Below are 14,852 nucleotides of genomic sequence, written 5' to 3' on the forward strand. Positions count from 1 at the left end.
CGTCTTTTCTCGCTTCTTTAATGAGGTCTTTCGAATGTTGAATTCTGAGCAATTTTTGGTCCTCAGCTAACTTGTGCGGAATGAAACGTGCACAGACCTTTTGGTCAATGCCCAAATGGTCAATTAAAATGCGATAAATCGATGTTTTGCAGATATTCAACTCCGACTCCATGAATTTCAACGATGATTTCGGTTCATTTTTGATAAATTGATGAACAATTTCGATGGAGTTTTTGGTGTAAACCACTCATGAACTCTGGCACGAGATAGACAATCTTCGCCATCAACTTTTTTCCTCAATTCAAATGTTTCGATAAAAGTTTTACCGATTTTAAAACAAAATTTGATATTAGCTCTTTGTTCGAGACTTAATTTTGTACCGATGACACAAACATGCTGACACTTTAGACGCAATAACTTCGCTTCAACTGAACCGAAAGTCACCAAACCTTTATTGGAAGTCATCTATCTTCCAACGCACTAACCCATTAAAAATATGTCACCATCAAAAACATTTTTATGACGTCAGTCTGTTTTATTTTGGACTTCACCTCGTTATTCCGATACTATTATTGCATTCTTATCTTTTTTGGCTGCAGGAAATATTGTATTCTCCTTAAGTTCTCTTAAGTGCTTATAGTATATTTGTCCTCTAAATGTGGTAAAACGCTGTAGCTGAGTTTGTTAATGATTATCACACGATTGGATCTGGGTTCGAAACTAGCTGAGGATATGAAAAATCAAATGATACAAAAAGTCTTTTTCTAGTAAATGCCGCTCCTCAGCAGGTAACTACACACCAATTGGAGTGCTTCTGCGATAAAAAGCAAAACATGAAAACCCACAGCTGTTCAAAGGCGACATTAAAATGTAGGTGCCTCCATTTTGTACCACAACATAGAGATGCATATTACAAATTGGAGGTGATACTCATCCAAACTTATACCCGTTTATACACAAATTCACTTTTGCTGAACTTATGCATTTAAGAATTTATTCCTTTTTTTCATTTTATTCGAATTATACCTAATGAGTAGTGTGTTTGCACAACTAATTGAAATATGCCGAAAAAACACTCAACTTTAACAAGCAACTTATTGAGGTTGTCATTTTACAAAAAAACATTTATAACAAATGCTAAGTTAAATTACGCTCCTCTTCAAATGGGATTTGATAGCTCAATCACTTAAAGAGCACTGTAATTACTCAAACGCTCAGTTGATGTATTCGGCCTGCATTATCCATTTACCCGAAAGCAACTGATTACTTTTGCTTCTCTGACGCCTTGTGAGTGTAGGAAGCTGCGAGGGAACCTTAAAGAGCGACAACATGAGTTGCAAACAAGTGTAGAACGCAAATGACAAGCAATTGCCAACAGTTTGTATCAACATTAATCAAAATGATCACTTCAATTTAGTGTTGTTTATTTAGTTTTTTTGGGAGTTCCATATTTCCAGAGAATCGACATTTGAAAAATTAAATGTTGAATGCTGAAAAGCTCATTGCGTGAAAGTGAAATTATCTGCGCAACTGTACGACTCATTAAACTACGAAAAGTTAGATAAGCTTCAAATCAATAGAAAAACTACAAAAAACTCGACTAATACATAAAAAAAAATTAACTAACGAAGAAAGCCTGATTTGTGACAAAAAATTATCCCCATTAAAAGCTTACGAATAAATTTATTTTTAAAATTGCAATTTCACTGCGAGAATTATTTGGCTTTTCGTGCTTCGCTATTGTCATCCTCACTGATGAATTGAATTGGGGGCGCGCAGCATTGCTTAGTTAATGGAAAGGGTGAGGGCCATAAAGCAATGTATCACATAAATTTCGTAAACATCAATCACTGTCATTTGAGATTATTCCCACTGATGAGGATGCAGATGCGAGTGCCGAGCAAAGGGTGGACATGAAAAAAGCAAATTTAGAAAATTTTACAAAATTTAAATGATTAAGGAGTAAAAGTGTGACGAGGAATTGATGTTTAAATACATATTACGAATACGAGAGCTGATGACAAAAATTTCGGCTCAATTGAGCGGAGGCACTAATTTACCCATCTACTTTTTTCTTTGCCTGTTTAAACGGAAATGAAATCTGCCTTCGATTAAATGAAGGCTGAGCGGCATTGTTGCGGAATGGATAAAAATTGAAGCGAAGTAAGAAGTAAGTTTTAAATATTTTTGCCTTCTAAGGAGATTGATAAGCGAAGGAGGAGTGTATAAGTATAGGGAGAAGAGTATTAATTTACTCTAGACCTCCATATATTGACAAAATGCACACTAACTGAGATCAGCTATCGGCAATTATGTGTGCCGGAATACTTTCTTAAATTTATGTCATCGTTGTAAAAAGTAGCATCTCAAAAAAAGTATTACAGGTAAGTTGCAAAGTATTTGAGGCAACAGTTTTTACCTACAAGGGATGTGTGGACGGGGTGCAGTATTTGGAGGCTGGGCCTGGCGAATCTGTTCACGGATGGCTCGAATTTGAACGGAAGAGTTGGCGTAGGAGTATTCTGCGAGGAGCTTCCCACCAGACTAAAGTTCAGGTTAGCCGATCACTGCAGTGAATTCCAAGCAAAGGTAGCGGCAATTAAAGAAGTAGCTGATTGGATGTTCACTCGGGTAATAACTATGTACTTCGATAGCGAAGTGGCAATCAGAATGATGGGCTTGATGGTGGTGCAATCGAAACAGGTTGGAAAATGCTTGACTGCGATATAAAATTCATCTGGTCATCTGGTCATAGCGACATTGCAGGTAACCGCGAGGTGGATGAGCTAGCTAGACAGGAGACCTGTGAGGTAGTTTCGCCGCGAAACTAGAATATTGACTACCTGTAGTTTGCTCCTGGAGAGGTGGGCTTCGAGTTAGCTCAGCGAACGCTGGGCAAGTACACAAACTTGTAAGGTCGCGAAATCTTTTTGGCCACGAGTGGAACGGAGCCGCTCGAGGGATCTTCTGAGGTTAAAAAAATCTCAGCTTTCGAATTTTGTGGGTGCGCTTGTAGGATATTGGCCGCAAGATTTTCATGCTGCGACACTCGGCATCACTTCGAGCCCTTTTTGCGTCGGTGGTATGGAGGTTGTATGGATGCTTGAAAAAAGAGTTAAAATAAAATTCCCGGTTATCTACAATTCGGTTTCATTTAGTTCTTTGCTGAGAATAAAACAAAGAATAAAGAAAACCACAACATTTCGCAATCTGTTTTTATGGCTATGCTTATATAACTAGAAGAGCATGCATTTTTGCGCACTACTGTATGAAAACTATAGCACCGTCCAGCTGCTACCAAACTAAACCAAAAAACAAAACAAAACTACCACCAACAACTTCAATCGTAAAGAAGCGCTAGAATAACATAAAACCATGAACAGTAGATGCAGACATACATCCATAAGAACATACATGCATACAATTTGCTTGTATGCATATTTTACAATTAAAAAGAAAAATTATGCAAAACAATAATACTAAAAGTAATGAAAGACGTCATTAAAGCAACACCTGAAGGCAAAAATGTGCGAATTTAGCAGAAAATTTAATAAAAACCCAACTGCAGCTGATCGAGGGCCATTTCTGTGAAAACTGCAGTAGCAACAATTGCAAAGAATCAGAAGCCAAAGTGAAGTAGAAGAACGTTTATAAGACAAAAAAAAAAAAAAAAATAAAGTAAATATATTGCAATAACAAAAAGATCCACAAATATGAAGCAAATAATATTCGCATCTATCCTAGTGATGTTGCTCTGTAAGTAGAAATGCATCCGAGAACTTTTTGAATAAAAGTTAAATAAAAATTGATGCAAAAATTATAATCTAAATAATCTAATTTTGTTAGTTAACCTGCAACGCTTACACGCCGCACCACCACATCCGAATGATATTGATTTTAATGACAGTAGCAGCGGAGGTGGAATAGGCGGTGGCGGCGGCTTTGGCAATTTATTCCGTGGCAACAATAACCCACAAATGGACTACAATATGTTAGTTACGCATCTGAGGGACTTCTTCATGTATTTACCAGTGATGATGACATCGCTCAGGGAGTCCATGTCTGGATTTCCGAAGTTCGCCGAAGGTATACGCATACTGACTTCGAAAACTGGACGCTTAGAAGGTGCGGATTGTAATTGTGAAAAGAATAGTAATGAAATTGACAGCAGACAATTTGGTTGACAGGTCCTGCAGATAGTAGTGAAAGGCGAGGAAATTTCTTCGACTGAAGTGCAAATGGGTACCTGATTAAAGTAAAATAAAATAAAATTAAATAAGTTAAAGTAAAAAACAGAAAAAAATTAAAAATAGAGATATAAAAAAATTAAATAAATTAAAAAAACAAATAAATAATGAGAAATAAAATAAAATAATGGTTACCTCATCATCATCAACAATCCCTAGAGTTCCAAGATGGAGCATAGGGCCACGCTACTTGATTGAAATAATTTTAAATAAAACGAAATAAGTTAAAATGAAATAAAAAAGAACAAAAAAATTTAGTTTTTAATTAAATTAAATAAAATAAATAAAAACCATAAAATATAAAATAATATAAAATAAAGGTTGCTTGATTGAAATAAAAAATAAAATAAAATGGAAAATTTTTTTTGAAAATAATATTGTAATTAAAAATAATGATTACACGATTGAAATAAAATAAAATGAAATAAATGAAAATAAAAAAGAGCAAAAAAAAGCAATGTCAAAAATATTAAATTAAATAAAAAAATAATTGAAAATTATGGTTACTTGATTAAAATAAATTTAAGTAAAATAAAAGGGAACAAAAAACAATATATTAAAAAAATTGATTGAAATTAAATGAAATTTATAATAAAATGAAAAAAGTTACAAAAATAAAAAAGAACGAAATGAATTAAGTAAATTAAAATAAAAAAGAAGATAAAAGAAAAAATATAAACTAGTGGTTACTTGATTGAAAAAATTAAAATAAAATAAAAGAGTAAAAAAAATGTAAAACATTATATTAAATTAAATGAAATTAATAATAAAATGAAATAAGTTGCAATAAAAGAAAAAGGATAAAGGGAATAAAAAAATAAATGAAAGAAATTAAAATAAAAAAAATGAAAGTAAAAGAAATAATATGAAATAGTGGTTACCTGATTGAAAAAATTAAAATAAAATAGAAAAGACAAAAAAAAAATATAAAAAAAAAATTATATTTAGCGGTTAAGGTTAGGTTAGAGGCCCAAGTTCAATATTTTTTTGCTAGTCAATTGCTTTATTTTAAAAAACTAAAAACATAGTTTTAATGCCTCATGTTTCGACTTGGCTCTAGCAAAATTTCAAAAACAAAAAATATTTATTGTAAAAGTTATCGCTGTTTGTGTGGAGCCCGTTTCTCCAGAAGTCCCTTGCGGTGATCATCACAAGTCTTTCGAGATTCATCTAAAATCAATCGAACCAGAGAAATTAGTTTTATTAATAGATAATCTTTTCTTTCAAAATTAACAATATGGTGGCCTCAGGAAATGTTTTTCAGATTTTCAAGAAAAAAACCGACAATTAATTATTTAAAAAAATCTAAATTTTTGAAAAAAGTTTTTTATGTTTTTCAAAAGCAGTATAAATTTTATTGAAATCTACCAAGCGGTTTTTAAGTTACAGTGATCACCAATTCAAAAAACATAGTTTTGAGAAAAACGAATTTAAAGTTTTGCTATCTGCTCTGGAGCGCCCGAAGGCCCTTTTGCTAATTGTTGAATAACTCGAAAAGTATTTGTCGGACTCACTACAAATTTTGGCACAATATTTTTAAGATACTATACTTTAAGGAAATGCAAACAAGAATCCAACTTTTTTGAAAATCCTGAATACCCCTAACTCCTTAAATTAAATGAATAAAAAAATATTATAAACAAAGCATAAAATAAATAAATGAAATTAAATAAATTAAAACCAAATAAAAAAATTAATAAATTAAAATATTAATTAAATAAGAAAAATTATAACAAAAATTGTTAACTGATTGAAATAAAATAAAATGACATAAATTGAATTAAAATAAAAAACGAACAAAAGAAAAAAAAAAAAAATAAAATAAAATAAATTAAAAAAAAATTGAAAAAGTAAAGTAAAAAATATTAAATAATAGTTAACAAATAAAATGAAATAGACAAAAAAAAAATAATTGAAAAAATAAAATAAAATGGCTAGCTGGCTGAAATGAAAAAAAGATTAAAATAAAAAAAATATATATATAAGACAAATAAGAGTTAAAAGGCATAAAAATAGTTATAATAATAAAATGAAATAAAGCAAAAAATAAATATAAGAAAAAAAATAACTTTGCTGAAAAGTGCGTGCTAAGGATACAGTCCGAGATAAATTTGTATATAAAGCATTTCATTAAGTAAAATTTAATTAATATTACTTTTGTATAGAGCGTTTATATTGATAAATATTTAATTTGGTAATGACTAATTAAAAGTATAAATAATTAACCCAGATATAGTTTTTCAAAAGAATATGTTGTGTTTTTATATTCCGTACATATGTATGTATGCATACAGCCCGTTCCTGACCAAAGTGGTTATCGTTATTATTCAATCAGTTTCGTTTTCGTGCTCGCTAAATGCACCACAATGAGTGGCAGATAAGGGGGCGATGTCGCCATGCTGATAAAAGGCACACGATTTCCAGATCAACGTGCTCATGTTGACTCCTTTGTATGCATTGGTTTTCATTGGTTTTACGGATGTCATTGAAACGGCTGTCCAACGTTCGCGCACCCACGTACACTCATAATACGTCTTGTCCGGCTGGATGCTGTCATGCTGCGGCATGTACTCACTGTCGGCGAGTTTTTATGCGGTCCTGTGGAAATTCTTGCCAATAAACAGGGACTTTTATATGAATTTTATAGTGTTTAAAATAAAAGAAGTTATTTTAAATATTTTCTGTGTACACTTATTATTTGAAATAAGAAAGTTGTTCGCCGCCGCAAAAAAATTACTTTGATTTAAAATACTACCGAAGGGTGAAAATTATAAACTAAGCTATGAAAAGCATCTGAGAAACGAAATTTCGATACAGAGGCTATTTTTCATAATAAAATACAGTCAGCGTTACTGAAATTCGTATAGCAATTGTTTGCAATGCTCACAAAATATTTTTGTGAATGAATTAAAAAAATATGTCTATAAATCTAGCAAAAATAGTACAATATAAATCAAAGTCTTAAATGTATTAGAAAAAATTAAATAAAAAAATCAATTAAAAGCAATAATTGAATTTACAGTTTTATTCTTAAACAGGCTGTGAGTTTACAAAATAAAAGCACGACTACTAAACATTTGGAGGCCATTAATTCATTATATAAAAAAAAAGGATAAAATTGTTAGCGGTGTGCGGCTAACGTAGCCGAAGGGGTGGGCGAGTGACCTCCGAGTATATTTCTGCCATGAAAAAGCTCCTCATAAAAACATTTTCCGTTCGGAATCACCTTAAAACTGTAGGCCCTTTTCTTTGCGGAACAACATCAAGGCGCACACCATCCAATTTATGGTGGAGGAGCTCGGCCAAACACTTCAAAAGCGTGTGAACGCAAATTCTTTTATTTATGCGGTTCTGCAGTTCAGGCACCTTTCTGGTCTAGAATTTGATTTTTTTTCATGTTATGATAGTTTATACTTTCAAAAATATACTTGCAAATTTTTATATTGAAATTCGTTGTAGTTTAGACGTTATATACATAAATGTAATCGCGCCAGTCAAAAAGTATATACCATAATACTTTACGTAGAATCACTGAACAGAAACATGGAAGGCAGGCCTATCGACCATATAATCAATGCTACATTTCTATGCACATATTTTCCCAAAAACCTCACTGTTCCGAACAACCATTTGTGTCATTCAATATCTTTAAGTATCGATCAGCATCGCTGTTTAAGCGCGTATCACGTGAGCACCTTCGGCTAGATTTGTGCTGTACTTCATATTGCCAGAAGGCGAAAACTGCCAATAATTTTAATTGATTTTGCTGCCTTTTCGACGATGTTACTGCGCCTCCGTAAACACAGGACGATGTACATAGGTATGTGGCAGCACGATAAGTAGGCAGCTACATGCCGCGGCGGAGAGCATAGTAAGTATGCTGGCGTAGCGACAAGTATTACCGCAAACATGTACGTATGTGTGTATGCACATTTATTCCAACAGTGGGTTGCTATCTGAGTCAGAGAATCCTAGAAACATTTCATATGCACTAGGGATGTTAATTTCGATATTTTTTATGTACCGAAAATCTCGAATGATATGGAAGTAGAAAATCCCGTCTTATAGCAAAAGAAGTAATATTGACTTTAACGTTTTCTTTTGATTTTCTTTAATCCAAGGTGGCACAAAATTAGTCATCCAATTTTTTTAACAACTTTGCTACTAAATGAAAACAAAAATAAAAATTTGGAGTGATGGAAATCTTTATTTTAACCTTTACGCGCTCCATTGTTCGTCTGTATGAAGTATGGATTATGTACGGCGCCATTTATTTTTAGTTTATTATTTATAAAAGACAACGTTTACATATGTATGCTACTGTTGTAAAAAGTTGCTTTGAATAAATTTTTTTTGTCAGCACAGATTAGCAAGTAAGTACAGCACTCAGACAAGATTAAGTCCATTGTACTACCCTCGGGTTCCCTTTATAATTTTCTTTAAATCTATTCGACTTCGTTTCTTAGTACATCAGTGCCAAGGATCTCATGCCTGATTCGAGCGAAGGCTGGGCAGACGCACAGAAAATGGTCCGCCGTCTCATCTTCCTCTGCCTGATATGCCCATCGAAAGTGGTCCGTCATCAGTCCAAACAGCTGCCTACAGCCCCTTCTGCTTAATGACAGGAGAAAATGCGATAGTCGGTCGGTCATGACAGGTTTGGGCATCAATTTAGTCCATCTGCAGCTTCTTTCAGCCTGCCAGGCTCGCTTGTGGGTTGAAGTAGCTTGTTTGCTAAGCGTGGCTTTGATGGCTGCAGAATGGAGTGGAAGAACGGGCTCCGGGCCAAGGAAATTGGCCTCAGAGCCTATTATAGTTAAAGCGTCGGAGATCTCATTACCGGCGATACCCATGAGCCCTAGGACTTATGTTCGCTCCAGGATATTACAATATGTCTGGCGACATAGTTTAACCTGGATTTACAGTACTCAACTACCCATGAGGTGGTTGAAGGGCTGTCACAGGCCATGAGGGCAGCTTTGCTGTCGCTGCAGACACATTCAGATCTGCTTTTGCATCTGTTTTCTGCAACAAAAAATTCATCGCTTTCTGAACAGCTCCTCGTTGAATTACTTGATTTTTTTTTATTTTTATATTACATAAATTAATATGTTTTCAAGCTTGAAACGGTTGCGCTCTGTGGGACACACTCACGCTCATAGCCCATTGTGATGCCGCATGGGAAACTTGCCTTGTCTTTCCTAAAACCAGTGTGTATTTTTCAAAAATTTTAGAAAATCCCTCGCAACTAAGATCTTCCAATTAACTAAAGAATTGTCTACCTAAAATGGTAAATCTGCGCCACGGTAGAGCAGGAAATAGCACCAAAGGTCCGGGATTGTCTCTTCCTCTTCTTCATTTAGACAATTTCTGCAGAAGTCATGTATTTGCACACCCATCCTTCGGGCGTGCCTGCCGATTTGGCAGTGCTCGATTATAACTGAAATCAGTGTACTAGGACTGTACTTATTTCGGATTAGCAGAGATGCTGGAGGATATTTACAGATTTGCCAAAAATTCTCACGGGACCATTTATCTTTGCCTCTGTCTCTATTTTTCCCTATCTCTTTCTCTGATACTTTTCTCCTTTCCTCATTGACTATCTACCCTCTTTCCAGAGCTATAAACTCAATGGGCTTTTAGCCTGAGTGTTTTAGGAGCCACCTTGGCTCGACCTATTCAAATTTCAATTTCAAATTTAATTTCAGAGATGCTGTGAGCTTAGCATTGAGAGTGGGCCATATTGTGACTCACGTTGTGCTCTTACAATTTCCTTAAAAATAAGTATCTTATACATTTGGTAAATTTACGGTCAATTTAGTGTCGAGTCTCGCTAGATGATCAGCTCTACAGTTACTCACAATGCCCCAATGGTGAGAGATACCATGTTACCTTTAGGTGAAATGACTCAGCCATCTCGTTAAGAGGCTACCTGCGTACCTACAATAGGGTTATCTAGTAGAAGATTATATAGGTTCTGCTGCGATAAAGAGGTCTCTATGGAACACTTAATCACCAACTGTGAGGCTTTAGACCTCATGAGACACAGAATCCTGGAGGAAGACCTACAATAACTCCCTCCTAAGGAGCTGGTTCGATTCCTCGGTATACCCAATAGATCAATCTGGTCGCAATACATAAAGGCCTTAGCCTAACCCGTACAACCATTACCATTACCATGATTTTATCGCCGCCTGGCTATCAGTGAGAATGTATGTACAGGTAGATATCACCTCCAGGTATAGCATCACACTGTACCAGTGTCATGGTTTTACTATTGCCATCAGTTTAGCCTGAAAGACACTACAGTAGTCGAGAAGCCGAATACTGAAGGATATCCCTAGATGTGTATACATAGATCAACTCGCACTCTCTTACATATTCCCGTTCTCACTCTTCCGTCGAGGGTAGGATTGTCGTGAACGTTGAAATGGCAAGTGCAAGCGGGAGTGTATATCCACCTCCAGGGAAGCTCCAAAATGCCAGCCAGGATTTTTTTTTGTTTTTTTTCCTTGGTCACTCCTCTCGGTAGCATAGGGCTTCGACAAGACTCTTCCATCATACACGGTTCTGTGCTGTTGTTTTTGCACCGTCGCATGAGATCTCGGCATCTACTAATTCGCGCAGCATCGACCTTTTCCAAGTGTTTTTTGGTCGACCGCGGCCTCTGCTCCCTTACGGGTTTCAGTTCAGTGCCATTCTCGTGATGCTGTCTGGTGGTTTTTTCAATGTGTGACCTATCCTATGCCACTTTATGCGTTTGATTTGCCTAAGGATGGGTTCCTCATTCGATAATCTCCACAGTGCCTCGTTACTGATGATGTTTGGCTAGAATATTCTGCAGATGATGCGGAGGCATTTGTTGATGAAGGATTGTATCCTCTGCGTGATGGTGTTAGAGACCAGCCATGTTTCGCTTTCGTGCAACAATACAGACTTTACGCATGAGCTAAATATTCGTAGTTTAGTGCGCCTGGAGATTTGTGAACTTCACCATTCACCGCTTATAAGATCGGATGTGAGCCTTTGAACCTTGCCAACTCTTTTAATGTTCAAATACAATTTATCGATGTAAGTTGTGGCACATTAAAAAATATCTAAGTCCCGTAACTTATCCCGGGACTCCGGGATTGTAATTATGAGATGGCGAAAATTCCGAGATGGTAAAAATGGGAAAAATGACATCTCTAATATATACGTATGTACATAAATATATACATTTACGCACATCTATAAAGAGGTGCTTGCTGCTTTGCGCTGGGTGCACTCGAATAACTACTTCAGTGGTTGGCTAGTTGCAATACGAGTTGGTGCACGATATTGCTGGTGATGTTGTTGTTGTGAATTGCATGTTGCCCATTATTTAACATGAAAATGCAGTGAGTTCGTCATGTAGTTGCGCTGCTGATTGCCACGATTCGTTGCTCGTATTACAATGAGCGGAGGATGGTTGTTCGTTATTCGTTGTTGGTTCAGTTCTATGCCATTGATTGTTGTGAGTTGTTAACTATTCTCTTGGTTGTGTTGTCATTGCTGCTGCTCACAATGTTTTTGTTTCGCTGTTGATGCTGCTGCTGCTGCTGTTCTTGTGTTTCATGCGCTCGCTTGTTGTCGCGGCTGCTGCCACTGATGCCGTTTGCTGCTTCTTGTTTTCTGCTGATGCCAGCAAGGCGATTGAGGCGAACCCTCAGCTGTGTCTTAGTACTTGTGCACCTTGGCAAGATGGCCAGCAAATAATGTGACCAACATGAAACTGTCGCGTTGTTGGCGCTTCTGTTGTTATTGGTGTCACTGCCGCTGTAGGTAGTTTTGTTCGCGCTGATGCTGCTTATTGATGTTGGGTGTTTGTGTCGGTGTCAGTTAGCCAATGTTCATAGTGTTGGTAGTGTTACATGTTTCGCCACAAATTCGTATGGTGAACTCAATGGCAACACGCTTCGTCTGTGGGTGCTTTATTTTGCTGAGCCATACTATAATACGACGCGTCCACACTTCTCGTTGCAGACATACATATTTTTTTTGTAATTTTGCTTTTACTCTAGCTTCTATTTAGTTGCTGTAGTGTAATACTTGTATGCGTCTATCTCCACTCTACTCCAGCCAAGTGCTGTCGTCGCGTATCGACACTTCACTCGGTAGCTCTTCTCCACTTGAAAAGCTAGCATCACTGCCTGTTGGAATTTTTGCTGTCTATTGCGTCGTCTGCTGTGCTGTGTCAGTTATTTTTCACTCAGCCGCCATGCTTGTTGTTGTGTTTCCCATAGTGCATTCTGAAGTGCCAAATGTTTGTATCAGCCAGCCTGAATTATTGCTATTGATGCAACAGACATCAGTTATGGAACTTGCTAATATTTAAAAATTTATTATAGGGAGTGGAAAGCAGACAACAAAATATAAATATTTATAGATTTTGTAAAAAAGGACTGGGCATATTATCGCCTTCAAAGCAGGTGGCTTCCGAAATAATATAATTGTGCCAACAATTAATTCAACTATAAAAATATTTTCCAAGCGGATTCACCGAAATGAGCATCAATTCACTTATACGCCTTCTTTCGCCTGAAAATGTTACCTCAAAGTCTAATTGAAGTTTTGGAAAGAGAAAAAAGTCAACCAGTGCCATATCAGGTCAATACGGTGGCAGTAAAACATGGCTGCTTGATAAAGTTTTGAGTTCAAGTATTTCCTGCTTCACATCATTAAACAAATTTGTTGTATTGAAACTATTCTGTAAATTATTTAAAAAACTAGCATGTCTTTTTGGCTATTCAAGCGGATGTAGTACTTAAATTGAAGCAGTAACCGTAGGCGGATTGAGGGCTCAACTAGTGGAGGGTAAAATTTCATAAGAAGAAAATTGTAAAACTACTTGGCCAAAGTAAAAAAAGTAAGGTTAGGTTAGGTTGACCTGGCTGGCTGAATCTTCTTTAAAAAATAAATGTAGTGAATGGTTCCACACAAAAATAATAAAGATTACCCCATCAATTTTAATTTTTGATTTTTTTTTTTCATTTTAAAAACGGATAGTTCGAAATTGATCACCATTTACATAACATAGCACTCACCTGTAGAAAAAAACTCATTTTACAAAATAATAATCGATCGCTCTCTTTTGGCGTTTTTTTAAACCTCTTTGTTGCACTCTTTTACTTATCAGCGCCGCTTCCTCAGCTACACAACTTTTAGACTGGTCATTTAAACTGGTGCAAAGGACTGGATGTATTATATCTTATTTGATGTATTTCCTTAGCTGAATCATCATTTAAACCCAATCAAAAGAATAAAACTCCAAAGCTTATTTTTGGATGTATGTGTACGAAATGGGAACCAAATATCATTGGCGGTTGCTCCGCATAAGACTCAGTCGAGGTGATATATGCAGTTTTTTATGAATCTTAAATGCGAAACATTTTGCAAGCTATCAAAGCCAAAATATCAGCTTCTTCATTCATATTTTTAAATTTTATTTCTAACAAATAAGATAAAAAAATAAAATAAATATGCACAAAATCTGCTATGAACTTACTTGCGTAAATGAAAACAATATCTGCGTTTTGTTATTTTTGAATTTCTTTATTTTGCATTAAAGTTTTAATAACTCTTTATTTGTTATCATTTGAGTTGTTGTTGTGTTTGTTATTGGTTCTAGCTGTTCAAATGCCTAGAAACCACTGCCTTATAACCACTACAAATTAAAACATTTTACCGTATATTGCAGAATATTATTTTTTTCACATTTTATTAATTTAAATATGCATGTATGAATGTACTTGGGTGTGTTCGTTTTTGTGCGCTCCGCCTGGTGAAATGACAAAGGGGAGCAGCAACTTAGAAGCGGCGGCCAGCGGAGAATGTAATAAATACATATGCATGTCATCTAGTGCTTGTTTTATAAAATAATAATAAAGTAATCATTTTTTGCTATTTTCCATGTATTAAATAAATAAATAAATATGCATGTATTTCTGTGTTTTTTGCTTGTTTCTGTATTTTTTGTCGGTATTTCTGTTCATTTTCTGAATACTCATTTTTCTCAACTTTCAAAGTAATTTACCGCTTTTTCTCATGTCAGTGCATCGTTTGCTGCCTACTTTCCGGCGTTTCTATGTTGCTGCTCGCTGCTAATCCACCAGTTAAGCTGAAGCTTATTGTTTGTTGTTTTGTATGTTTATTTTAAAAAATTTCTATTTCGTTTATTAATTTTTATTTTTAATATTTATTTATATGTATTTATTATTACTATTATTTTTTGATTTTAAGGTTTGTTGCTGCTGCATTTTCTTCACTGTTGTGAAGTTTATTATAATTTAGCTCTGATTTGCATAATAAATAAAATAAAGTATTTGAATTTGTTGCAGGGTTTTCTTGTTTTTGTTACGTTTCAATTGCTGCATATAGCATTGTTGCTTTTGTTTTGCTTACCTTTGAAGTAAGTAAATCTTGTTAAATATAATTTTATATGCTTTAACTTGAAATACTCTTTATTCATATTTTTTTTGTTTGTTTTTTGTTTATATTCTTACAGTGTTTGCTTGTTTGTTTTTATAATTAAAATTCACAAAATACAGTTCACAACTACTTTATGCTTATATAATACCTCACTTC

General features: G+C 35.0%; 1 protein-coding gene across 2 annotated transcripts; it reads left to right on the forward strand.

Moving 5' to 3' along the window:
• The first annotated feature begins 3,597 nt into the window (after positions 1-3,597).
• On the forward strand, positions 3,598-4,598 carry LOC128860135 (uncharacterized). Of its 2 annotated transcripts, XM_054097412.1 has the most exons (3): positions 3,598-3,756; positions 3,847-4,125; positions 4,188-4,598. In XM_054097412.1, the coding sequence occupies exons 1-3, from the start codon at positions 3,714-3,716 to the stop codon at positions 4,229-4,231; spliced, it is 366 nt and encodes a 121-aa protein (XP_053953387.1). In that variant the 5' UTR covers positions 3,598-3,713; the 3' UTR covers positions 4,232-4,598. The 2 variants fall into 2 exon arrangements, with proteins under 2 accessions (XP_053953387.1, XP_053953386.1); XM_054097411.1 differs by having other exon boundaries at positions 3,847-4,598.
• Positions 4,599-14,852: the final 10,254 nt, after the last annotated feature.

This window comes from Anastrepha ludens, chromosome 4 (genome assembly GCF_028408465.1).
Source record: "Anastrepha ludens isolate Willacy chromosome 4, idAnaLude1.1, whole genome shotgun sequence".
NCBI lineage: Eukaryota > Metazoa > Arthropoda > Insecta > Diptera > Tephritidae > Anastrepha > Anastrepha ludens.

Excerpts from the sequence above, each read along its gene's own strand:
- LOC128860135 (XM_054097411.1), top strand. The coding sequence starts at position 3,714 with ATGAAGCAAATAATATTCGCATCTATCCTAGTGATGTTGCTCT. Across the intron at positions 3,757-3,846 it reads TATCCTAGTGATGTTGCTCT|TTAACCTGCAACGCTTACAC; the intron begins GTAAGTAGAAAT and ends TAATTTTGTTAG.